The following is a 27366-nucleotide window of genomic DNA, read 5'->3' on the forward strand; positions in this document are numbered from 1 at the left end:
ACCTGAAACAGTTCAGCCAAAGCCCTGGAATTGCTAGACATGCTGGTGCATGCTGTAATCCTACTACATGGGAGGCTGACACAAGAGAATTGCAGGTTCAAGACCAGCCTTCACAATTTAGCAAGACTCTCAGCAACCTAATGAGACTCTGTTTCACAAACAAAAGGTAAAGGGCCGGGGGTGTACTTCAAAGGTAGAATACCTGAGTTCAATCCCCAGTACCACAAAAAAAATAGATAAAAATAGGCATGATGACACACACCTATAATCCCAGTACTTGAAATGTTGAGACAAGAGGGTCTCAGGTTCTAGACAAGCCTCAGCAACTTAGTGAGATCCTGTTTCAAAATAAAATAAGACTGGGGGTATAGCTCTGAGATCGAATGCCCCTTGGTTCTATCCTCAATACTAAATAATATAGGACTGGGGGTATGGCTTGGAGGTAGAACACCCCTGGGTTCAATCCCCAATACCAAAAATAAATAAATGCAAGCCGGACGTGGTGGCGCACGCTTGTAATCCCAGCATTCGGGAGGCTGAAACTGGAGGATCGCGGTTCGCGGACAGCCTCAGCTACTTAGTGAGGCCCTCTGCAACTCAGTGAGACCCGGCTTCAAAATAAAGAATAAAAAATAGGGCAGGGGGTGTAGCTCGGAGGTCAAATGCCCCTGGGTTCCATCCCCAGACCCGCAAAAAAAAAAAAAAAATAAAATAAAATAAAAAAATAAATAAATAAATAAATAAATAAATAAATGCAAAAAGAGCTGGAGGGCTCTCAGCAAACTTATGAGACCCTGTTTGAAAATTTAAAAATAAATAAATAAAATAGGGCTAGGGATATAACTCGGAAGCACAGTGCCTCTGGGTTCAATCCCCAGTACCAAAAACAAGTGCTGAGAGTATATCATCTCTGGGGTCAATCCCCAATATAACCAAAGGAAAAAACCCCCCAAAGGCCTAGAAGTAGAATTTGAGGTGGCTAGAGCAGGTGACCAAAGGATATTATAAGAAATAAGGTAGATTAAGGAAGAAACAGGGAACAGGGAATGTATCCTATACACTGGCTGTTTCGCAAAGTTGACAACTACCAGAGGTCTGGTATACGGAATGTTCAGCTCGGGAGAGGATAGGGCTCTGAATCTCATCCCCTATCTGTGTCCCCAGCCTGGAATACATTGATCTGATGGAGACAACCCAGTATATGAATGAGGGAGAACTCCGTGTACTAGCAGATACCTATGACTCAGTGTACCTACATCCGGTATGGATGGGAGATGGGGGATCAGGGAGTGGTGGTAATCCTGGGATCCCCTATTCCCATACCTACCCCAATCTGGGAAAGCATCTAAAGAGAACTTTTCTCTCTCTCACTCCCTCTCTGGCTCCCTACTGTCTCCAGAACTCATATTCCTGTGCCTGCCTAGCCTCAGGCTCTGTCCTCAGGCTTGTAGATGCGGTCCTGGGGTCTGAGATCCGGAATGGCATGGCCATCATCAGGTAGGACCCTTCAACATTTTACTTCTTACATTTTTAAAAAGGTGTTCACTCAAGCCAGACATAGTGGCGCATACTTGTAATCCCAGTACTTGGGAGGCTGAGACAGGAAGATCACAGGTTTGCAGCCAGCCTCAAATACTTAGTGAGGCCCTCTGGAACTTAGTGAGACCCTGTTTCAAAATAAAGAATAAAAATGGGGTTGAGCCGAGTGTGGTGGCACATGCTTGTAATCCCCACGTTTGGGAGGATGAGACAGGAGGATCATGCAGGTTCGAAGCCAGCCTCTGCTGGCTTCCAAATAAAAAAATATAAAAATATAAAATAAAAAATATAAAATAGGTCTGGGAGTGTAGCCTGTAAGTAGAAGGCCCCTGGGTTCCATCCCCAGTACCACCAAAAAAAAAAAAAAAATGGGGTTGGGAGTATAGCACGGAGGTAGAATGCCCCTGGATTCAATCCTCAGTACTGCAAAAAAAAATTATATATATATATATATATATTATATATATTTTATATATATAATATATATATATATAAAATAAATCAGGCATGGTGGTGCATGACTATAATCCCAGTACCTAGGAAGCTGAAAAATGGGGATCACAGATTTAAGGACAGCTTCCGCAACTTAGTGAGATTCTTTTTTTTTTTTTTTTTTTGGTGTTACTGGGGGTGGAACCCAGCAGCTTTCTACCTCTGGGCTATACTCCCAGACCCATTTTTTATATTTTATTTGGAAACAAGGTCTCACTAGGTTGCTGAGAGCCTTACTAAGTAGCTGAGGCTGGCTTCGAACCTGCACGATCCTCCTGTCTCAGCCTCCCAAGCGCGGGGATTACAAGCGTGCGCCACCACGCCCAGCTTATTAGTGAGATTCTTAACAACATAGCAAGACCCTGTTTCAAAATAAAAAATAAGCCAGGTGTGATGGCGCACGCTTGTAATCCCAGTACTTGGGAGGCTAAGACAGGAGGATTCGGGTTTGTGCATAGCCTCAGCTACTGAATGAGGCCCTTTGCAACTCAGTGAGACCCTATTTCAAAATAAAGAATAAAAAATAGGGCTGAGGGTGTCGCTTGGAGGTAGAAAGACCCTGGGTTCTATCCCCAGTACCGCAAAAAAAAGAAAAAAAGAAAAGAAGCCAGGCATGGTGGCACACGCTTGTGATCCCCGCACTTGGGAGGCTGAGACAGGAGGATCGCACAGGTTCGAAGCCAGCCTCAGCTACTTAGTGAGGCTCTCAGCAACTTAGCGAGACCCTGTTTCCAAATAAAATACAAAATAGGCCTGGGAGTGTAGCCCAAAGGTAGAAAGCCTCTGGGCTCCATCCCCGGCGCCACAAAAAAAAAAAAAAAAAAAAGAAAGAAAGAAAGAGAAAAGTCTCTCTCCTACCCTTGTTCAGACATCTGCTACCTCTCCCAGGAGGTTGTCATTGTAACCAGTGACTCCTGTGTCCTCCCACAGATATCCTTATTCAAGGAATAAATACCAAATTCCATTGATTCTAAGGTAAACCTTCATATCTGGAACATCTTGAAATCCAGATGTATCTCATAAACAATGACATCTCAGAATTTAATTAGAACATTTTCTGCTTTGTTGTTGGCATATAAAATCATAGAACATCTTGTCACGGTTGGTTTCCAAGGACTGATGAAACACAGCAGATTGAGCCTTTGTCCTCCTTCCCCCCTTTCTAACCTACCAGTGGTAGTAAGTACCTGACACATTCCCATCCAAGCCATGCACTTTTTTACTTACATGTCTTTGAAAGCTTTTATTAGCACTTGATGCCATTGTACAAAGGAACTTTAAGTTAACCACTCCTCTTCCAATGGGCATTTTGGTTCATCCCAATCATTGGCTGCTTCACACAAATGGTGGTATAATCTGGACATGGGGGCTCACGCCTGTTATTTCAATTCTAGGGAAGCTGAGACAGGAGGGTCACAGGTTCAAGCCAGCCTCTGCAATTTAGTGAGACCCTGTTTTAAAATAAAGGGCTGGGGTATGTAGATCAGAGGTAGAATGCTCCTGGCTTTAATCCCCAGTACCAAAAATAAGTTTATGGTGGTACATTTTTTTTGGTAGTACTGGGGATGAAACCCAGAGGCATTCTACCTCTGATCTACATTCTCAGCCCAATTTTTTATTCTTTATTTTGAAACAAGGTCTCACTAAGTTGCAGAGGGCCTCACTAAGTAGCTGAGGCTATTTGCTACCCAGATCCTCCTGTCTCAGCCTCCAAGTACTGGGATTGCAAGCATGTGCCATCACACCCAGCTCATATGGTGGTGCATTTATAGACATGTTATTTCACCTTTTTTGTTATATAGGTTGTGGGCTAAGTCTCCATAGTAGAATGACTAGGCATAATAATATATTTATGGAGAACTAATGAGCTCTTTCAAATCTCCTTTGGAGAAAGAGCAGTAGATTAGGTGGGGGCGGTAAAGGTCAGAGGACCCTTAGTTTCTCAGTTCCTGACAGACTTGCACCATCGACATGAGAGTAGGTGGTGGTTCAGGGTTAGGGAGTAGGGGAGAGTCCATCTCTACCGAGAACCTCCAATCTGCAGCCTTCCCTGTCCTGCCCAGGCCTCCTGGACACCATGCCCAGCACAGTCTTATGGATGGGTATTGCATGTTCAACCATGTGGCTGTGGCTGCCCGCTATGCCCAAAAGAAGCACCACGTTAAGAGGTCAGTGGACAGGGCCAGGAGTGGGTGGCTTAGGGTGGAATACTGTGGTGAGTTCTTCCTCCAGATTCCCCCTTCACAGAGTCCCCCTTCTCTCCCATTCACAGGATCCTTATCGTGGATTGGGATGTTCACCATGGGCAAGGAACACAGTTCACCTTTGACCGGGACCCCAGGTACACACCAAGTCCCATTCTAGGTGCTAGACTCCCAGCCACCCCATCTACATCCCTCAGGGCTCATCCAAAGAAGGGAAAGGCATTTACCATCATTGGACCCATGGGGATCAGGATCTGTGCTGCTTCCTGGATGTCTGTTTCCCAATTTTACTCTGTGGCAGGGACTTTTCTCATTTTACAGATCGGGGAGACTAAGCCTTACAGGTTAAGAAAGAGATCATGCAGAGAAATGGGAGAGATAGCTTTTTTTCTTTTTTTGTGGTGCTGAGGATTAAGCGTAGGGGCATTCTACATCCAAGCTACACTCCCAGCCCTATTTTATTTTAGTTTTTACTTGGAGACAGTTATCGCTAAGGTTGCTAAGGGCCTCACTAAATTGCTGAGGCTGGCTTTGAACCGGTCACCCTCCTGTCTCAGCCTCCCAAGTACTGGGATTACAGGCGTGCACTACCACACCTGGCTGAGAGATGGCATTTGACCCACAATATTTGGAAATCTTATTTACCATTTACCTTTGAGCATTAGTGAACCTCAAGTTACTAATTTATTTTTTTCTGATTATGACAGTATTGCAAAGAATTCATTAAAATTTAAAATAGCTGGGCCTACTAAAAATGCCTGTAATTTCAGGACTTAAGCAGCTGAGATAGGAGGGTCACAGGTTTGAAACCAGCCTCAGCAACTTAACAACACACTTTTCCAAAATAAAAAATGAACTGGACATGGTTGCTCCCGCTTGTAATTACAGTACTTGGGAGGCTGAGATAGGAGGATCAGGTTCACAGTTATCCTCAGCAACTTAGTGAAGTCCCCTGCAACTTAGTGAAACCCTGTTTCAAAATAATAAAAGTAAACTGGGTGTAGTGGCACACACTTGTAATCCCAGCATTTGAGAGGCTGAGACAGGAGGTTCGCAGATTGTGGACAGCCTCAGCTACTACTTAGTGAGGCCCTTTGCAACTCAGTGAGATCCTGTTTTATTTTTTATTTTTTTGGTGGTACTGGGGTTCCTGGAAGCCCTTCTACCTCCGGGCTACACTCCCAGACCTATTTTTACATTTTTATTTGGAAACAGGGTCTCCTAAGCCAGCGCGTGCGGCTGGCTTCGAACCTGCGCTGTCCTCCTGTCTCCGCCTCCCAAGCGCGGGGATTACAAGCGTGCGCCACCACGCCCGGCGAGATCCTGTTTTAAAATAAAGAATAAAAATAGGGCTGAGGGAGCTCGGAGGTAGAATTCCCCTGGGTTCCATCCCCAGTACCACAAAAATAAATAAATAAATAAATAAATAAATAAATAAATAAATAAATAAATAAATAAAAAATGAATAGATCAGGTTAGGGGTGTAGCTCAGAGGTAGATTTCCCCGGAGTTCCATCCCTAGTAACACACACACACACACACACACACACACACACACACACACACGTACAAATGAAAAATCAGGCTGGTATGTAGCTCATAGGTAAAGTATGTGCCTAGCATGTGCAAGGTCTTGTGTTCCATCCCCAGCATTAAAAAGTTAAGCCAGGCGTAGTGGTACACGCTTGTGATCCCAGTACTTGGGAGGCTGAGACAGGAGGATCATAGTTCATGGCCAGCCTCAGCTACTTATTGAGGCCCTCCACAACTTAGTGAGACCCTGTTTCAATATAAAGAAATAGGGCTGGGGTATAGCTTGGAGATAGAATGCCCCTGGGTTCAATCCCCAACACCACATACAAAAAAATTTAAAGTAAGCCAGAAGCCAGGTGTGGTAGTACACGCCCGTAATCTCAGTACTTGGGAGGCTGAGACAGGAAGACTGCAGGTTTGAGGATAGCCTCAGCAAGTATTAAGACTGTCATCAACCTAGTGAGAACCTGTTTCAAAATAAATAAAAAAACATGGCTGGGGTGTAACTGAAAGGTAGAATGTCCCGGGGTTCAAGCTCTGGTGCCACAAAAAATTAAGTAAAAAATAAAGTAAGCTGGGCATGGTGCCACATGCTTGCTTGTAATCCCAGTTCTTGAGAGGTTAAGACAGGAGGATTGCAGATTCAAGGACAGACTCAGTAAGTAGTGAGACTCTCATTCACCTAGTGAGACCCTGTTTCAAAAATAAAAATAAAAGGCAGACATGGTGATGCATGCCTGTAATCCCAGTACTTGGGAGGCTAAGACAAGAGGATCACAAGTTTGAGGACAGTCTCAACAAGTAGTAAGACTCTCCTCAACCTAGTGAGACCCTATAAAATAGGGCTGAGGATTTAGTTTGATGTGGAATCCCCCTGGGTTCAATCCCCGGTGCCACAGAAATAAATAAATAAATAAATAAATAAATAAATAAATAAATAAATAAATAAAAATAAGTAGGGCTGGGGGAGTAGCTGGAGGTAGAATGCCCCTGGGCTCAATCCCCAGTATCACACACACACACACACACACACACACACACACACACACACACACACACACAAAATTAAAGTAAATAAATTTATCGGTGGCTTTTTTGTGTTTGTATGTGTGGTACTGGAGATTGAACCCAAAGATATTCTACTTTTGAGCTATACCCCAGCCCAATTTTATATTTTATTTGGAAATAGCAGGGTCTTGCTAGATTGATCAGAGTCTCACTACTTGCCGATGCTGTCCTTGAACCTGCGATCTTTCTGTTTCAGCCTCCCAAGTACTGGAATTACAAGCATATACCACCACGATGGGCTCTATCAGAGGCTTTAAATGTGTTATTTTGTAGATATATCATTAACTAACTACATAGATATGAAGAATTGTGCAATATTCAATACATTCATGTTTATTAATAAGAATGTCTAAGCAAACAAAATGTATCCATGCCTTTTGATCTCCTAATTTTTTTTTTTTTTTGCAGTCCTGGGTATTGAACCCAGGGCTATTCTACCTTAAAGTGCCACCCCCAGCCCTATTTTTAATTCTTTTTTTGAAACAAAGTCTCACTAAGTTGCAAAGGGCCTAAGTAGCTGAGGTTGTTTGTCTGAACCATGATCCTCCTGTCTCAGCGTCCCAAATGCTGGGATCACGTGTGCACCACCACGTCTGGCTTGATCTACTAATTCTTTATCATTTAGTCTCTTAATTCCAGCACCAGAAGTACCAGAGAAACAAACTGAACAGTCCTTAAAATGTTATCATGAGCTAGACGTGGTGGCACATACTCCAAGGTAGAATGCTCTTGGGTTCAATCCCCAGTCCTGCAAAAAAAAAAAAAAAATAGGGCTGGGGTGTATAGCTCAGAGGTAGAATGCCCCTGGATTCAATCAATCTCCAATAACACACACACACACACACACACACACACACGCTATTATGAGCTGGGTATGATGAGGGAGTATGCTGTTATATCAATACTTGGGAGGCTGAGAGAGGAGGATCACAGATTCAAAGCCAGCCTCAGCAACTGAGCAAGACCCTTGTTAAAATTTAAAATAGCTAGGCTTGGTGGCTCACATTTGTGATCCTAGTATTTGAGAGGCTAAGACAAGAGGATCACGGGTTCAAGACCAGCCTCAGCAATTTAGGAAGACCCTCAGCAACTTAGTGAGACCCTATTTCAAAATTGAATAAAATAGGGCTGGGTGTGTCTCACAGAGTCAGAACACCCCTGGGTTCAATCCCCAGTACCATACATAAAAACAATAAATGAAACGCCAGGCGTGGTGGCGCACGCTTGTAATCCTCGCGCTTGGGAGGTAGAGACAGGAGGACTGCGCAGGTTTGAAGCCAGCCGCGCTGGCTTAAGAGACCTTGTTTTCAAATAAAAAGTATAAAATAGGTCTGGGAGTGTAGCCCGGAGGTAGAAGGGTTTCCAGGAACCCCAGTACCACCAAAAAAAAAACCAACAGTAAATGAATGAAGAAATATTTTTTGTGGTACTGGGGGTGGAACCCAGAGGCATTCTCTCTCCAAGCTACACTCCCAACCCTATTTTTATTCTTTATTTTGAAATAGGGTCTCACTGATTTGCAAAGAGCCTCATTAAGTAGCTGAGGCTGTCCTGCTGAATAATATATATATATATATATATATATATATATATATATTTTTTTTTTTTTTTTTTGGTGGTACTGGGGTTCCTGGAAGCCCTTCTACCTCTGGGCTACACTCCCAGACCTATTTTTACATTTTTATTTGGAAACAGGGTCTCCTAAGCCAGCGCGCGGGGCTGGCTTCGAACCTGCGCGATCCTCCTGTCTCTGCCTCCCAAGCGCGGGGATTACAAGCGTGCGCCACCACGCCCAGCTGAATAATATTTTTTAGAAGAATACTTTTTTCTTTTTTTTTTTTTTGTGATACCAGGGATGGAACCCAGGGGCATTGTACCCACAAGCTATACCCCAAGCCCTATTTTTTTAGTCTTTTTTTTTGTGTGTGGTACTGGGGGAGTGGAACACTGGGGCTTTCTACCTCCGGGCTACACCCCAGCCCTATTTTTTAAAATTTATTTGGAAACAGGGTCTCATGTTGCTGAGAGGCTCACTAAGTAGCTGAGGCTGGCTTCAAACCTATGTGATCCTCTTGTCTCAGCCTCCCAAGTGCTAGGATTGCAAGCATGCTCCACCACTCCGGGCTAGTCTTTTTTTTTTTTTTTTTTTTGGTACTGAGGGTGGAACCCAGGGACCTTCTACTTCTGGGCTACACTTCCAGACCTATTTTCTATTTTATTTGGAAACAAGGTCTCACTAAGTTGCTGAGAGCCTCACTAAATAGCTGAGGCTGGCTTTGAACCTGCACAATCTTCCTGTCTCAGCCTCCCAAGTACTGGGATTACGAGCATGTGCCACCATACCTAGCTAGTCTTTTTATTTTTTTATATTTTTAATTTTTTTGGTGGTACTGGGGATGGAACCCTTCTACCTCTGGGCTACACTCCTAGACCTATTTTATATTTTATTTGGAAACAGGGTCTCTTAAGCCAGTAAGGCTGGCTCCGAACCTGCGTGATCCTCCTGTCTCTGCCTCCCAGGCGCGGGGATTACAAGCATGCGCCACCATGCCCGGCTAGTCTTTTTATTTTTGAAACAGGGTCTCACTGTGTTGCAAAGGGCCTCACTACGTAGTTAAGGCTGTCCGCAAACCGCGATCCTCTGATCTCAGCTTCCTGAATGCTGGGATTACAAGTGTGCACCACCACACCTGGACGAAAAGAATATTCATTTTGAAACAGGCTCCCACTGAGTTGCCGAGGGCCTCACTAAGTAGCTGGGGCTGGCTGTGAACCTGATCCTCCTGTCTCAGCCCCCAAGTACTGGGATTATAAGTGTGGGCCACCACACCTGGCCTTTATTTTGGAATGGTCTCAATAGTTGCAGAAGACCCCGCTAAATTGCTGAGGCTGACTGTGGACCTACCTTTCTTCTGTTTCAGTCTCCCTGGTTCTGAGATTATCAGGCTTGCTCCACCATGCCTGGCTTACTTGTAGCCCTTTTTATTTTTTATTTTTATTTATTTATTTATTTTTATTTTTGCAGTACTGGAGATGGAACCCAGGGGCATTCTACCTCCAAGCTACACCCCCAGCTCTATTTTTTATTCTTTATTTTGAAACAGGATCTCACTGAGTTGCAAAGGGCCTCACTAAGTAGCTGAGGCTGGCCGCAAACCCAGATCCTCCTGTCTCAGCCTCTCAAATGCTAGGATTACAAGCATGTGCCACCACACCTAGCTTTGTTTTTTATTTTGAAATAGGGCCTCACTAAGTTGTGGAGAGTCTTACTAAGTTGCTGAGGCTGCCCTCAAACCTCACTGTGTGTGTATGTGTGTGGTGCTGATGATTAAACCCAGAGTATTCAACCTCTGAGCCATATCTTCAGCCCTATTCTTATTTTAATTTTGAAACAGGGTCTCACTATGTTGCTGAGGGTCTTGAAAAATTGTCGAGATTGGTCTTAAACCTGAGATCCTCCTGTCTCAGCCTCCCAAGTACTGGGATTACAGGCATGTACCACTAAGCCTGGCTTAAACCTTACTTTTGATTCATGTGTGTGTTATTGGCAGGTGGACGAGGGGCATTTATCTCTGAGCTATAGCACCTATCCCTGTTTATTTATTTTGTAGTCATGGGGACTGAACCTAAGGGCATTTTACCTCTGAGCTATACCTCCATCCTAGTTAATTAATTAGTTAATTTTTTTTTTTTTTGCAGAACTGAGGATTGAACCTGGGGCATTTAAAAAAGTACTAGGTAAGCCGGGCGTGGTGGCGCACGCTTGTAATCCCAGCATTTGGGAGGCTGAGACCTGGAGGATCGCGGTTCGCGGACAGCCTCAGCTACTTAGTGAGGCCCTCTGCAACTCAGTGAGACCCGGTTTCAAAATAAAGAACAAAAAATAGGGCAGGGGGTGTAGCTCAGAGGTCAAATGCCCCTGGGTTCCATCCTCAGACCCGCAAAAAAAAAATAAAATAAAATAAAAAATAAATAAAATAAAAAAGTACTAGGTGTTGCTGGGCCTGGTGGCACATGCTTGTAATCCCAGTACTTGGGAGGCTGAGACAGGAGGATCACAGGTTCATATCCAGCCTCAACTACTTAGTGAGGCACTCCACAATTTAGTGAGACCTGAGTCTCACAATTTAGAATGCTCCTGAGTTCAATCCTTGGTCCCCCCCACCAAAAAAAATCACTAGGTGTATAGCTGGGAAGTAGAATGCTCTGGAGTTTGATTCCTTAGTACCCAAGAGAATGCTATTATGAAGACCAGGTAAACTAAAGCCAAGAAATTATAAGAAACGATTAAGGGATGGTCATATAGCTTTATGGTAGAGCACTTGCCTAGCTTGCATGAGGCCCTGGGTTTAATCCCAGACCTGCAAATTATAAACAAACAAACAAAAAAAAGAAACAAATTTGGTGAATTTGTCATTAAGTGACTTGGCTGTTCAGAATGGATTTTGTGTAGCCACACATGATAGTGCACCCCTGTAATCCCAGTACTTGGGAGGCTAAGACAGAAAGATCACAGGTTCAAAACCAGCCTCAGCAAATTGGTAAGATTCTCTGCAACTTAGTGAGACCATGTTTCACAGCATAATAAAAAGGGACCGGGAGTTTAGCTCAGGAGGTTCAATTGTTGTACCACAAAAAAAGAAACAATTGATTTTGTGTGCATTGATATAAATCTGCACTTGATTTTTCCAGAAGAGAAACCTCAGGTCATCTTGGTCTCCCCTCACTCCACCCTGGCCTGCTAAGTATGGGAGAGGGCCCTCTGAGCTCCCAGGTCCTCAATGTCTACTTTCCAGAGATTTGTTAAAGTTTGTTGTTGCCGGGTGTGGTGGCGCACGCTTGTAATCCCTGTGCTTGGGAGGTGGAGACAGGAGAATCGCACAGGTTCGAAGCCAGCCTCGCTGGCTTAAGAGACCCTGTTTCCAAGTAAAAATATAAAAATAGGTCCGGGAGTGTAGCCCGGAGGTAGAAGGGTTTCCAGGAACCCCAGTACCACCACTACCACCACCAAAAACACAGTTTGTTGTTGTATAATACCCTTTCTCCCATTCTGTCTTTCTAGGTTGATACTTTAAAATTCCATTACTGAACCGGGCATGGTGGCAAACACTTATAATTGCAGTACTTGAAAGGCTGAGACAGGAGGATCACAGATTCAAAGCCAGCTTCAGAAACTTAAGCCCTAAGAGAACCTTTTTCAAAATAAAGAATAAAAAATAGGGTTGGAGGTATAGCTCAGAGGTGAAATGCCCCTGGGTTCAATCCCCAGTACCACAAAAAATAAAACTCCTTTACTGGCTTGATGTGGGTGAAGGGTATAGTTCAGTGGTAGAGCACATGCTTAGGAACCACCAGCATCAAATAATAAAATTCCTTTATTCTCTTTGGGATGTGCTCTCAGCCTACCATTTACTTGAAGTTAGTTGACCTTATTTTATTTCGTATGTGTGTCGTAATTACTGGGGATTGAACCCAAGGCCATTCTACCTCTGAGCTACACCACCAGACCGATTTGATTTTTTTAATTGGAAATAGGGTCTCACTAAATAGCAGAAGGTCTCACCATGAACCTTTGATCCTCCTGTTTCCGTCTCCCAAGTATTAGGATTAGAGGCATTTACCACTGTGCCTGGCAGTTAAACTTATTTTAAAATCCCCTTCTGTGCAGAAGGTGGAACTCAGTGGTAGAACCCTTGCCCACTATTCACGAGGCCTTGAATTCAATCCTCAGCATTATAATAAATAAAATTCCCTTCTGTTTGCCTTATAAACCTAGTTTCCTTGGGTGCTAGGTCTTCTCTTTGTCAACTTTGGTAGCTCTCTTGTGGAGTTTACTTCGACTTTTTTTCATATTCCTTTCTTCCCATGATGATAATTTTTATTCGCCCTGTATATTTCTCTTCCTGAAATGGTCATCTTAGTAAAAGTTTAGAACTTTCTAAACTTCAGTGTCAAAAATATCAAGCTGGGCATGGTGGTGCATGCCTGTAATCCCAGGACTTGAGAGGCTAAAACAGGAGGATTGTAGGTTCAAGGACAGCATGTTAGGGAGACCCTGTTACAAAATAAAAGTTTTTAAAGGGCCGGATATGCTGGGCATCCTAGTGTACGCTAGTAATCCTAATACATGGAACAGAAGGATCTCCGGTTCAAAACCAGCCTCAGCAACTTAGTGAGACCCTGTTTAAAAATAAAGAATAAAATAGGGCTAGAGGTATAGCTTAGAAGTAGAATGTCCCTGGATTCAATCCCCAGTAAAACACACACACACACACACACACACACACGCGCGCGCGCACGCACGCACACACACACACACACACACACACACACACATTGTGTTCAGTCCCCAGTACAGCAACAACCACAAAAATTATTAGTGTCAGAAAGAAGATTAGTGCTCAAGATGTGTACTTTGGCATGGGTCTCATTCCCCAACTCTGAGATATTTTTCCTTGATTTTTTTTTCTTTGCGGTACTGGGGATAGAACCCAGGGACATTCGACCTCCAAGCTAAACACCCTGCCCTAGTTTTTATTCTTTATTTTGAAACAGGGTCTCACTAAGTTGCAGAAGGCCACACTAAGTAGCTGAGGCTGTCCTCGATCCGCAATCCTCCTGTCTCAGCCTACCAAGTACTGGGATTACAAGCATGCACCAACATGCCCGGCTTTTTCCCCTCAATTTTAAGAAGCCTTTTATATCACCAGGAGTGGTGGCACATGCCTAAAATCCAAGTAATTGGGAGGCTGAGCCAGAAGGATCACAGGTTCAAGGACAGCCACAGCAAGTAGTGAGGCTCTTATCAACCTAGAAAGACCCTCTTTCCAACTAAGAAAGAAAATCATGCTGGGGTGTAGCTCAAGAGGTAGAATGCCCCTGGGGTTCCCAAACTGCAAAAAAAAAAAGAAGAAGAAGAAGAAGAAGTCCTGCATCATATCCTTTCTGTTGGAACTTGTACATCATATCTTTTCCGTTGTAATCTGTACATCATGTTTTTTCTGTCAGAATCAATTTGTGTCTTTTGAATTGGAACCTGTACATCATGTCCTTCATGTCTTTTGTGTGTGTGTGTGTATGTGTGTGGAACTGTGGATTGAACCCAGGGGCATTCCACCTCCAGGCTACATCCCCAGCCTTATTTTAATTTTTTATTTTAAAACAGAGTCTCACTGAGTTCCTGAGGGCCTCACTATGTAGCTGAGGCTGGCCATGAACCTGCAATCCTCCTGTCTCGGCTCCCAAGTACTGAGATTATAAGAATGAGCCACCACACCTGGCTCTTCATGTCTTTTTTTTTTTTTACAATCTGGGTCAGTCCTTCTCACTCCGTCAGTGTAGAAGCAGTAGTTGGGCACAGTGGTGCACATCTATAATTCCAGTACTTGGAAGGCTGACACAGAATTATACATTTGAAGCCAGCCTCAGTAACTTATCGAGACCTTCAGCAACTTATTGAAACCCTGTTTCAAGATAAATAAGCCGGGCATACATAGTAGTTTATGCTTGTGATTCCAGTACTTGAGAGGCTGAGACAGGAAGATTGTGGTATGCAGGTGACCTCAACTACTTAGTGAATCCCTCCACAACTTAGTGAGACCTTGTTTCAGAATAAAGAATAAAAAATAGGTCTAGGGGAAGCCAGGCATGGCGGCGCATGCTTGTAATCCCAGCATTTGGAAAGCTGACACAAGAGGATTGCACAGGTTCAAAGCCAGCCTCGGCTACTTAGTGAGGCACTTTACAACTCAGTGAGACCCTGTTTCCAAATAAAGAATAAAAATAAGGCTGGGGGTGCCTCTCAGAGGTAAAACGCCCCTGGGTTCCATCCCCAGTACCACACACAAAAAAAATAGGTCTAGGGGTGTAGCTTAGAGGTGGAATTCGTTCTTGGGTTCAATCCCAGTACCGCAAAAAAAAAAAAAAGTAAAAATATAAAGCCGGTCATGGTGCATGCTTGTAATCCCAGGAGTTGGGAGGCTGAGACAGGAGGATCACGGTTTGCAGCCAGCCTCAGCTACTTAGTGAGGGCCTTTGCAACTCAGTGAGACCCTGTTTCAAAATAAAAAACAAAAATTAGAGCTGGAGTGTAGCTGGAAGATAGAATGCACCTAGATTCCACACCTAGTACCACAAAATAAATAAATAAGTAAAACTATAAAGGGGTAAGGGTGTAGCTCGAAGGTAGAATACCCCTGGTTTCAATCCCTAGTATCAAAAAGTAAAATAAGCCAGGCATGGTGGCACACACTTGCAATCCCAGCGCTTGGGAGGCTGAGACAGGAGGATTGCACAGGTTCAAAGCCAGCCTCAGCTACTTAGACCCTGTTACCAAATAAAATTATAAAATAGGGCTGGGGGTATAGCCCAGAGATAGAAAGCCCCTGGATTCCACCCACTAGTACCAAAAAAGTAGAATAAAATAGTAGCAGTGGTCTGTAAGGTATTGTTGAGAAGGGATAGATTGGCCTCATGGCAGCCCTAGCCAGCACCCCTACTCCATCTCCACCAAGACCTACCCATCTTTACACCTTGCTCCTTTGTCTCTCCCTACTTCAGAGAAATCACTAAGCCCCACAGTCTGGTTTGAGGGTCTTTTTGGTCTTTAGATAGTTATTTCTAGCTAAGAACCCATTGCCCCTATGGGCCTCCAATATCATAGGGTTTTCTCTGTTGCTCTTACTTTGGGCATGGAGGAAGGTGGTGGGCAGACATGATCTATAGTATTCCACAGGGTCTTGGAGCCCTCAGGGGCTCTCATTAGTTCTTGATATCTTAGAGTTGGGTCTAATTGGCTGGGTACCTAGAGGGTAGTGATAGTTAACTGCAGAAACAGTTCCAGTGAGAGACCAAATGAATGGGGGAGTGAGATAGTGAAGCAATGGAAAAGTTAATGAATGGGAAGATTAATAAATCTGTGCCTTGCCAGGTGTAGTGGTGCACGCTTGTAATCCCCACACTTGGGAGGCGGAGACAGGAGGATTGTGCAGGTTCAAAGCCAGCCTCACTGGCTTAAGAGACCCTGTTTTCCAAATAAAATATAAAAAATAGGTGTCTGGGAGTGTAGCCCAGAGGCAGAAGGGTTTCCAGAAACCCCAGTACCACCAAATAAATAAATCTGCCTGAATGGAAAGATGAATTGAGCTGGGTATGGTACACACCTATAATCTCAGTATTTAGGAGGCTGAGACAAGAGGATTGCAGGTTCAAGACCAGCATTAGCAACTTGGTGAGATACTCAGCAATTTAGTAAGACCCTCTCTCTTTTTTTTTTTTTTTTTTTTTTTTGCGTACTGGGGATTGAACCCAGGGGCATTATATCTCCAAGATATACCCCCACCCTATTTTTTATTCTTTATTTGAAAACAGGGTCTCACTAAGTTGCAGAGGGCCTAAGTAGCTGAGGCTGGCCGAGAACCTGCACTCCTCCTATCTCAGCTTCCCGAGTACTGGGATTACAAGCACGTGCTACTGTGCCTGGCAACAAGACCCTCTAGAAAACAAAATTTTAAGGCTGGCCGTGGTGGCACAGGTTTGTAATCCCAGTACTTGAGAGGCTGAGACAGGAAGGTCGCAGGTTTGCAGCCAGTCTCAGCTTCTTAGTGAGGCCCTCCGCAACTTAATGAGACAATGATTCAAAATAAAGAAAAAAATAGGGCTCAGGGTATAACCCAGAGGTAGAATGCCCCTGGGTTGAATCCTCAGTACCACAAAAATAAAATAAAATAGGGCTGGAGGTATAGCTCAGAGGTGTAATAACTTTGGACTCAATCCCAATACCACATTCATACAAAAAAATAGTGGGGAAATTAAAGGAGAGAATAAATGAGTGGCTGAATCATAAAATGAGTGTAGGAGTAAGTGGCAGCTGTGGGTTGGGAGTGTCTGGGGATTGACTCCTCTGCAGCCTCCTTATCTCTGTTGTTTGTTTTGAAGTGCTGGGAATCAAACCCAGAGTCTCAATTATGCTAGACAAGCACTCACTTCTTTTTTTCCTGGCCTCAGTGTCCTCTACTTCTCCATCCACCGCTATGATCAGGGTCGGTTCTGGCCCCACCTTAAGGCCTCTAACTGGTCCACCACAGGTTTAGGCCAAGGCCAAGGATATACCATCAATGTGCCTTGGAACCAGGTCAGTATCTTCTTACCCTCTGCCCACAGTGTAAGGCCCAGCCCCACACTTCCACCAACTCGGGGCCAGCAGCTGACCATCCTGTCTTGCCTGTGTCCACAGGTGGGGATGCGGGACGCCGACTACATTGCTGCTTTCCTGCACATCCTGCTGCCAGTTGCCTTTGAGGTCCGGGGAGTCTGGGGAATGCTGGGGAGAGGGACAGCATTGAAGGATGGCCAATGACAGCAAGGGGCCTCATGTAGTCTGTTCCTCCTCAGTTTCAGCCTCAGCTTGTCTTGGTGGCTGCTGGATTTGATGCCCTCCGAGGAGACCCCAAGGTAAGGCAGGTTCCCTGGGGTGGCAGGTAGGTAAAAGGGACTACATGGAGCTAGGCTCACACTCTACATCCCCCCAGGGTGAGATGGCTGCCACTCCGGCAGGGTTCGCCCAATTGACCCATTTGCTCATGGGTTTAGCAGGAGGCAAGCTGATCCTATCTCTGGAGGTAAGTGACTAACTTTTGTCTCTCAGTTTGTGGATCCTGGAGGGTTTAAGAACAGAGCTTTTTGAGCTGGGCATGGTGGTCCACACCTGTATTCCCAATACTTTGGAGGCTAAGACAGAAGGATTGCAGGTTCAAGGCCAGCCCCAGCAGCTTAGTGAGATTTTCAGCAACCTAGTGAGATCCTTTTCCAAAATGAAAAATATATATATATAAAGGGTGTAGCTTGGAGAAAGAATGTTACTGGGCTCAATCCCTAGTACCAACAAATAAAAAAAAAGAAGAATCAGGTGTGGTGTTGCATGCTTGTAATCTCAGTACTAAGGAGGCTGAGACAGGAGGATCACAGGGTCATAGCCAGCTTCAGCAACTTAGTAAGGCTTTCAATAACTTAGTGAGACCTTCAGCAACTTAGTGAGACTCTGTTTCAAAATAAAAATAAAAATAAGAGCTAGGTGTAGTGGTGCACACTTGTAATCCCAGTGCTTGGGAGGCTGAGACAGAAGGATCGCACAGGTTTGAAGCCAGCCTCAGCTGCTGAGTGAGGCTCTCAGCAACTTAGTGAGACCCTGTTTCCAAATAAAGTATAAAAAAAATAGGTCTGGGAGTATAGCCCAGAGGTAGAAAGGCCCCTGGTTCCACCTCCAGTACCACAAAAAAAATAAGCCAGGCGTGGTGGTACACGCTTGTAATCCCAGTACTTGGGAGGCTGAGACAGAAGGATAGCAGGTTCAAAGCCAGCCTCAGCTACTTAGTGAGGCCCTCTGCAACTTAGGAAGAGATCCTGTTTCAAACATAATGAATAAAAAATAGAGCTGGGGTGTAGCTTGGCGGGAAAATGGCCCTTGGATCAATCCCCACTACCACAAAAAAAGTAATTAAAAATAAACTATGCATGGTGGAGGATCACAAGTTCACACCCAGCCTCAGCTACTTAGTGAGGCCCCCTGCAACTTAGTGAGACCCTGTTTCAAAATAAAGAAAGAGCCGGGCATGGTTGCACACACTTGTAATCCCAGCATTTGGGAGGCTGAGACCCGGAGGATCGCCGTTCGCAGACAGCCTCAGCTACTTAGTGAGGCCCTCTGCAACTCAGTGAGACCCGGTTTCAAAATAAAGAATAAAAAATAGGGCAGGGGGTGTAGCTCGGAGGTCAAATGCCCCTGGGTTCCATCCCCAGACCCGCAAAAAAGAAAGAAAGAAAGAAAGAAAGAAAGAAAGAAAGAAAGAAAGAAAGAAAGAAAGAAAGAGCGAGCCAGGCATGGTGGCGCACGCTTGTAATCCCAGCATTTGGGAGGCTGAGACCTGAGGATCACAGTTCGCGGACAGCCTCAGCTACTTAGTAAGGTCCTCCGCAACTCAGACCCTGTTTCAAAATAAAGAATACATTAGGGGTGGGAGTGTAGCTCTAAGGTAGAATGCCCTTGTGTTCCATCCCTAGTACCATCAAAAAAGGGAGGCTTGGGGTGTAGCTCAAAGGTAGCATGGCCCTGGGTTCAATCCTCAGTACCGCAAAAAATAAATAAAATAAAATGGGTCTGGGGTGTAGCCCATAGGTAGAAGGCCCTTACATTTTATTCCCAGTACCACAAAAAATATAATTTTTGGTATGTGGATGTAGCTCAGTGGTCTAATACTTGCTTTAGCATGTGTAAGGCCCTGGGTTCCAGCCCCAGCACCACCAAATTAAACAGCAAAACAAAAAAAACCCTATCGGGAATTCCTGGCTTAGCTTTTCTACTTCCTAACTGGACAGCCTGTGTAAGTCACTTCACTGCTTTATTTCTCTGCTTTCCTTAAGTCAAACAGGCAAAATGATAATGGTAATCACCTCATATCACTGTCCAGTGAATTAAATGAGGTTACCCTGCATGTTCATTTTTGCCTGACATACAGTATGCACCTTGGTGTCATTATTTTCATTCTTCTTTGGTAACCCCTGGTCCTTTCCTCACCCCTGTCACAACTCCTCACCCCCAGGGTGGCTACAACCTCCGTTCCCTGGCTGAGGGTGTCAGTGCATCGCTCCACACCCTTCTGGGAGACCCTTGCCCCATGTTGGAGTCCCCTGGTGCCCCCTGTCCAAGGTGAGCCTTGGTGGTGGAGGAAAGGGGGAAAGGGGACTCTCACTGCCCGCCCAGAGCCTTTCATTGCATCCTAACCCCCCACCCCCACTGTGTCCTCAGTGCCCAGGCTTCGCTCGCCTGCACTCTGGAAGCCCTGGAGCCCTTCTGGGAGGTCCTTGTGCGATCAGGTAGGAAGCCAGGAGCGGGCTTAATGGGGCCGGCATGGAATGAGCTGTGGGCGGACTTTCGTGCACATCCCTCTGACTCACCTGGGCCACCTTGGTGGGAGAAGGTCAGGGCTTCTCTCTCACCCTTTTACATGTTTGAGCAACCTGTATTCCAGAGTATTAGGGGGAATTTGGATTGAGGGAGCAGGGTAAATGTGACCTCCTCTTGTAGATGAGTCTCTGGAAGAGGACAACCTGGAGGAGACCCAGGATAATGAGGAGAAAGCACCCTGGGAGCTCTCTTCACTCCCAGCCCTGACATGGCCTGTGCTGCAGGCTCGCACTGGGCTGGTCTATGACCAACGAATGATGAGTCACTGCAACATATGGGATAAGTATGCACTCAGAGGGCTGAGATAAATGGGTGGGAGGGCCTGACATGGTGGTACATATCTGTAATCTCAGTATTCGGGAGGCTAAAACAGGAGGATCGCGAGTTCGAGGCCACCTTCAGCAACTTGGCGAGACCCTGTTTCAAAATTAAAATATAAAAAGGAGTGGGGGTGTGATTCAGAGGTAGAACACCTGTAAGTTTAATCCCCGGTACCCAAAAATAACATAATAATTGGGCAGGGGGTTCATTCTCTCCCAGTCGTTAAGCCCGTACTTCTGGTTTCTCCCTATTAGCCACCATCCCGAGACACCCCAGCGCATCTTGCGAATCATGTGCCACCTGGAGGAGTTGGGGCTTGCCAAACGCTGCCTTACCTTGCCAGTGCGGCCTGCCACCAAAGCTGAGCTGCTCGCCTGCCACAGGTAAGGCTGGAGCTGGGGGTGGGTGGGCCACAGGGCTGTGGATGGGCTCTCGGGTGGAGCTTGGAGCTCCCATCCATGGTGCTTTGACCTGCTGCAGACCCAGGGTTGCCCCATTTGTTGTCTTCAGGGTGAGGGCCTGGAAGGGTGCAGAACCACCTCACTGTCCCCTAACTCAGGTACTCTTCCCTGTGCTTCTAGTGCTGAGTACATAGAGCGTCTCCGGGCCACAGAGAAGATGAAAACCCGGGAGCTGCACCGAGAGGGCGCCAATTTTGACTCCATCTACATCTGTCCCAGTACCTTCCTCTGCGCTCAGCTCGCCACAGGCGCCGTCTGCCGCCTGGTAGAGGCTGTACTCTCAGGAGAGGTGTGTCCTCTTCTAGGTGGATGTCAGATTGGGGAAAGAAGGTCCAGGGGGAGTGAAGGAGAGGGCCCCAAGAGAGTTAACCGCTTACTGAGGCCCCAAGAGAGTTGTGCAGGGCCAAAGGCAAGGGACCTTGAGGGGGTGGTCCTAGCAGCTGGTGAATTTATGGAGGGGACAGGAGAAGGGGAAGAAGAAAAAAAAGGGAGGACAAGTGAGGGAGGGCCAGGGTTCCTGTCTCATTCCCTGCTCTGCCCCTAGGTTCTGAATGGCATTGCTGTGGTGCGGCCCCCAGGTCACCATGCTGAGCAGGACGCTGCCTGTGGTTTCTGCTTTTTCAACTCTGTGGCTGTGGCTGCTCGCCATGCCCAGGCCATTAGTAGGATTGACCTGCGGTAAGGGCTTCCCAGAGAATCCAAAATCCTGATCACTGCAGGGACCTGGACCTCCCACAGCCCCCAGGCCCATGGCATGACCCCCAGGACTTTCCCAGAAAAAGCTAGTATCCCCTTGCCTAACACCTTCCTGAAAATGACCACAAGGGGGCCTCTCAATGTCTGCCCTGTTAGGGCCCCCAGTTCATGGCACCTAGGTACTTATAAACCAGAACCCAGGGTCTCCCTCCAGCATTCCTGGCCCCTAACAGTCATCCTAACAGAACACAAGCCCAGGCCCTCATTGCTTACTCCAAAAGACTCAGGTTACACTATACAACGCTTAGCCACTCATGCCTGGGGCCCAGTTCCAGAGTCTTTCCCCTAACAGCCCAGGGCCCAGCCCTAAGCACTTTCGCAGGCCCACAGCAAAGCCCTTAGGACCCCAGGGTGAGGCTTTCATGAGACACTCAGTGTCTTGCCACCCAGTAACAGATGCCTCTACAGATCCCAGGGATCTTGCTATAGCCATCTCTTAGGGGGAGGTTATCCCAGGTTACGGAGGAGTTATCCCTTCCCAGGATCCTGATTGTGGATTGGGACATTCATCACGGTAACGGAACTCAGCACATATTTGAGGATGATGCCAGGTGAGGGGGTGGGGTCAAGGGTGTGATCAAGGAGGGGGCTGAACCCTGCCCTAGGGATACTTGGGGCTCCTAACCAGTCGTGGCTGCCTTCCCATCCCATTCCTGGCAGTGTGCTGTACGTGTCCCTACACCGCTATGACCATGGCACCTTCTTCCCCATGGGGGAGGAAGGCGCCAGCAACCAAGTAGGCCGGGCCGCAGGTGAGGGCTTCACTGTCAATGTGGCTTGGAATGGGCCCCGCATGGGTGATGCTGAATACCTGGCTGCCTGGCATCGTCTGGTGCTTCCCATCGCCTATGAGGTGAGGTTCATGATGTATGTGAACACGTGGGTGGTAGGGGGGACAGGTGTCTGCCTCCTCACTGTGTGTCTGACTACCTGGTGACAGATCATGAGACAGCCTGTGGGTGGCTGTAGTGATGGCTGTCAGTGCAGGGGCAGTTGTGATGGCCTTGTGTATCTGACTTTACACAGGCGGCTGCACCTGGCTACCCTCTCTGTGCAACATTTCATATGTGAGTGATTGTCGTGGCTCTGCACATGACCTTCTGTGGTGGCCTGTGTGGCCTTTCTAGATTTGTGGCCTATATGTCAGCCATCATGAGTGCCTATCCGGGTGTGAGGGTGGCCACAAATGACTCTGGAACTGTGTGTGTAAGGGAAGGCTGGAGTGAGTACCTGTATGTGACTACACAGGTCACATTTGTCATTTCTTTCTCTGTGATGGGTGATATTGTACCTCACTGGATGCTGTTCTCTCTCCTGTCAGCCTATGTGAGACCCTCTGGACATGAAAGGGTTGTAGGACCACCCCTATGCCTGTTATTCTGCCCATCTACTGGTGCATTTGTCCCTCTGGCTGGGGGGTGGCCTGGATTTGGCCGCCTTCTCCACATGTGAGCTGGGAGGCTGGCGGCAGGTGTAGGGCTGACTGTGGGGGCAGGCAGGTGCGTAATGCTCTGCAAGCCTGGGTGTAAGTGTGCATTTTTAGATCCTCATGTGTCTGACCGTGCATGGGTAGATGGAACCGCCTTGCAGGGTATGTGTTTAACTGTATTGAAGTGCCCACCTGTTGTGAGTCAACAGTGTGTGTGTGTGTGTGTGTGTGTGTGTGTGTGTGTGTGTGTGACTAGTGCATATGTGCAATCCTGTCTAGATGGGCTACAATTGTGCAGGGATATTTGACCATCTTTTCTATGGGTGATACTTGCACTGTCACATATTCTGTGATAGAAGCTTGTCTTCACCTCTCTTTGGCACTGTATAAAACCCTGTATCATGTGCATATGCGTAACATGTTTGATCCTGGGCTACCTATGTGAGGACATGTCTCTTTCTCATGTTACCATCTCTTACATCTGAATCTCTATGTCACCTGTCTGATTCATATCTGCCTCATGACTCTCATGTCCCCTACTGTGTCTCTATGTCTGGTGTACCCACATCTTTGGCAGTCTGTTTCTCCTTGTTCTGAGTCTCTATTTCCTGTATCTGCCCCTCTTGTGCCTTTTAGCTTCATGGCTCTGATTGTGCATCTCCACGTCCCAAGAAGCCATCTCTCTTACTCGCATCTCTGTCTTCATTTGTCCTTGTCTCCATCACTTACTGCTAACCAGAGCCCTCGCCCTGATGCCCATGTGTCTTCTCTCTTTGCCTTAGTTTAACCCAGAACTGGTGCTGGTGTCAGCTGGCTTTGACGCTGCACGTGGGGACCCACTGGGAGGCTGCCACGTGTCACCTCAGGGTTATGCCCACCTCACCCACCTGCTGATGGGCCTTGCCAATGGCCACATTATCCTAATCCTAGAGGTAACTCTCCATCCCTCTTCCCATGGGGGGTTGCATCACTCATGGCAGTTTCCTAAAATCTCCTTTGAGTGTCCCCAGCTGGGATTATTGGCACATATGGAACATTAACAATTGACAACAATATAAAGCTCCAGTGTGGTGGCACATGCTTGAAATCCCAGCATTTGGGAGGCTGAGACAGGAGGATCTCAGTTCGTGGACAGCCTCAGCTACTTAGGCCCTTTGCAACTCAGTGAGACCCTGTTTCAAAATAAAGAATAAAAGCCGGGCATGGTGGCGCACGCTTGTAATCCCCGCGCTTGGGAGGCTGAGACAGGAGAATCGCACAGGTTCGAAGCCAGCCTCAGCTACTGAGTGAGGCTCTCAGCAACTTAGTGAGACCCTGTTTCCAAATAAAATAGAAAATGAGTCTGGGAGTATAGCCCGGCAGTAGAAAGCCTCTGGGTTCCACCCCCAGTACCACCAAAATAAATAATTTAAATAAAAAAAAGAATTAAAAAAATAGGGCTGGGGGTATAGCTCGGAGGTAGAATGCCCCTGGGTTCCACCCCCAGTACCACACAAAAAATGACAATAATAAAAGCATAAATAGCTTCGAGTGCTCACTATGTGCAGAGCTCTTTTCACCACTTTATATGTATTATTAATTTGTTTACTTGACAAAATATCCTTTGAGGTAGGATCTAGTGACCTCATTCTTTGCCTCTCCGAACATTATAGGTACTGTGCCAGGCACTGTTACATGCCTGTAATCCTAGCAACTCCAGAGGCTGAGGCAGGAAGATCATAAATCAAGGCTAGATTGGGCAACTTAGTAAGACCCTGTCTCAAAACTTTTTAATTTTTATTTTATTTTTTGTGGTACTGGCGATTCAATCCAGAGGCATTCCACCTTTGAGCTACACCCTAGCCCAATTTTATTTCTCATTTGGAAACAGGATCTCACTAGGTTGATGTGAGTCTCACTACATGTTGAGGCTGTCCTCAAACCTGTGATCCTCCCAAATAATTTGGATCTTAGCCTCCCAAGGACTGGGATTACAGGTGTGTGCCCTCATACCTGGATCAAAACTTTTTTGTGTGTGTGGTACTGGGGATTGAACCCAGGGGCATTCTATCTCTAACCTACACCTCCAGCCCTTTTTTTAGTCTTTATTTTGCAAGAGTCTCACTAATTTGCAGAGGGCCTCACTAAGTAGCTAAGGCTGGCCGGAAATCCACGGTCCTCCTCTCTCAGCCTCTCAAAAGTACTGGGATTACAAGTGTGCACCACCATGCCTAGCTCAAAACTTAAGAGAGATGGTGATAGTCAGGTGTGGTGGTACTCCCTTGTAATCCCCGCACTTGAGAGGCGGAGACAGGAGGATTGTGTGGGTTTGAAGCCAGCCTCAGCTGGCTTAAGAGACCCTGTTTCCAAATAAAATATAAAATAGATCTGGGAGTGTAGCCCGGAGGTAGAAGGCCCCTGGGTTTCATCCCCAGTACCACCAAAAAAAGGGGGGGGGGGCTGGTGATAGAGCTTGGTGTTTGTTTAGCATGTGTGAAGTCCTGGGTTCACACACACCAAAAAAACTGATGGGGGAATGAGGCACAGAAAGGTGTTGACTAGCTAGCTAAAGGGCATATACTTAATACTGACAGTCAAGGGCTTAAACCCAGGTAGTTTGGCTCCAGGGGCTGTACTTTGTACCTCTACCTGAACAGCTTAAAATAGTTCCTGGGCCAAAATTAATTCACCTTTTGTAAAGGACTCAGTACCTCGGCTTTCATGCTTCAGTTTTGTCATTTGTAAGTCAGGACTGTGCTAATGATGGAAGAGTATCTAGCATTTGGTCAGAACTATGTAAGTGCTGTGTTTTTTCCCTCATATGCATTGTTCAGACATTAACCCTCTGAGCAAAATTCTGGGCTCTTATTTTCACTATTGCACAGATGAGGAAAGTAAGTCACAGTAAATTAATAGGCTTGCAAAATGTTCCTTTTACATTGTGCCCAGCACTGCCTGTGGCAGGGCAGGGTGGTGGCTAAGGTCATGGACTATTCTGTCAGATAGGCCAGGTTGAAACCCCAGCACTTCCTCTTCATCTGTTGTGCCCTCACACAAGTCATTTAAGCATTCTGAGCCTCTGTAAAGAGTAGACTGTCGCCAGACATGGTGGCACATGCCTGTATTCCCAGTACTTGGGAAGCTGAGACAGGAGGTTCTCAGGTTCAAGGCCAGCCTCAGCAACTTAGTGAGACTTTGTTTCAGAATAAAAATAGAAGTGGTTAGGAGTATAGCCCCCGGGTTCAATCCCCAGAGAATAGGGGTCTTACACATAATAAAACATAAATGTCAGCTATTTCTAATGCTTTTATCATTATTATTGTTGTCATCATCTTGCATTTGACAGCAGTTTTTGTTTTTGTTTTTTTGTTTTGCGGTACTAGGGATAGAACCTAGGGGCATTCTATCTCCGAGCTATACCCCCAGCCCTACTTGTTTGTTTATTTGTTTGTTTGTTTGTTTGTTTATTTAGCGGGTCTGGGGATGGAACCCAGATGCATCTGACCTCCGAGTTACACCCCCTGCCCAATTTTTTATTCTTTATTTTGAAACAGGGCCTCACTAAGTAGTTGGGGCTGGCTGCGAACCACGATCCTCAGGTCTCAGCCTCCCAAATGCTGGGATTACAAGCGTGAACCACCACGCCCAGCTGACAACACAGTTTATCCCCTCCCCCAACAACCACCTCACACAGTGAGTGCTGCCTGTCTTACAAATGTGGGTTACACTCATTTGTTCCTAGTATCACCTTCCACTCCAGCCCTGAAGTGCCCTACAATGGGGAGGAAGGGGAATTGGAGGGGCAGGACATGTGATCCCCCAATCCCTGATAAATCCCCATTGTACCTTTCCTGCCCTTTTTCCTTTACAAAGGGTGGCTACAACCTGACATCCATCTCGGATTCCATGGCCGCCTGCACTCGCTCCCTTCTTGGAGACCCACCACCCCTGCTCACCCTGCCGCGGCCTCCACAATCAGGAGCTCTGGCCTCCATCACTGAGACCATCCAAGTCCATCGCAGATACTGGCGCAGCTTGCGGTTCACAAGTGAGTGGACATGGGGAATTGGGGACAGTAAGAGGACTCAGGAAAGGTAGGGGCAAGGGCAGGAATTAGAGGCAAGGAAAGGGGACAGTACCACACTCAAGGATCTCCTTTCATGATTTTAGAGGCAGAAGAAAAGGAGGGACCCTCCAGTTCTAGAACTGTCACCAAGAAAGTACCGCAATCTGCCAGTCCTGGATTGGCTCAGGGAATGACCACACCAGAAAGGAAGGTTCCGGAAGCAAGCACAGGGAAGGATACCTCAGCATTATCTGAAGAAGTGTCCTCTCCAGGCCATATTAAATCAGAGGCCACTAAGGTGGCGCTTACTCAGGACCAATCCTCAGAGACAGCTGCTGAGGAAGCCACAGTGGACCAGGCCACCTCAAAGGAGACTATTGAAAGAGCCACGGTGGGTGAGGCCACCTCAGAGGAGACTGTAGGAAAAGCCAAGGTGGACGAGGCTACGTCAGAGGAGACTGTTGGAAGAGCCACGGTGGACGAGGCCACCTCAGAGGAGACTGTTGGAAGAGCCACGGTGGACGAGACCACGTCAGAGGAGACTGTTGGAAGAGCCA

General features: G+C 46.4%; 1 protein-coding gene across 1 annotated transcript; it reads left to right on the forward strand.

Annotated features, from left to right (window-relative positions):
- Positions 1-1238: 1238 nt before the first annotated feature.
- Positions 1239-26841, forward strand: LOC308278865 (histone deacetylase 6-like; the record flags this gene model as incomplete). Its single annotated transcript, XM_080718867.1, is given in 18 exon segments — positions 1239-1261; positions 1444-1497; positions 4095-4199; positions 4304-4372; positions 16842-16968; positions 17071-17136; positions 17366-17455; positions 19433-19539; positions 19639-19706; positions 19918-20080; positions 20373-20502; positions 20506-20519; positions 20652-20868; positions 21124-21257; positions 21818-21886; positions 21996-22188; positions 23547-23696; positions 26617-26841. Coding segments are annotated over 18 exon segments (2004 nt in total).
- Positions 26842-27366: the final 525 nt, after the last annotated feature.

This window comes from Muscardinus avellanarius (assembly GCF_963383645.1).
Source record: "Muscardinus avellanarius genome assembly, chromosome: X".
Taxonomy (NCBI): Eukaryota; Metazoa; Chordata; class Mammalia; order Rodentia; family Gliridae; genus Muscardinus; species Muscardinus avellanarius.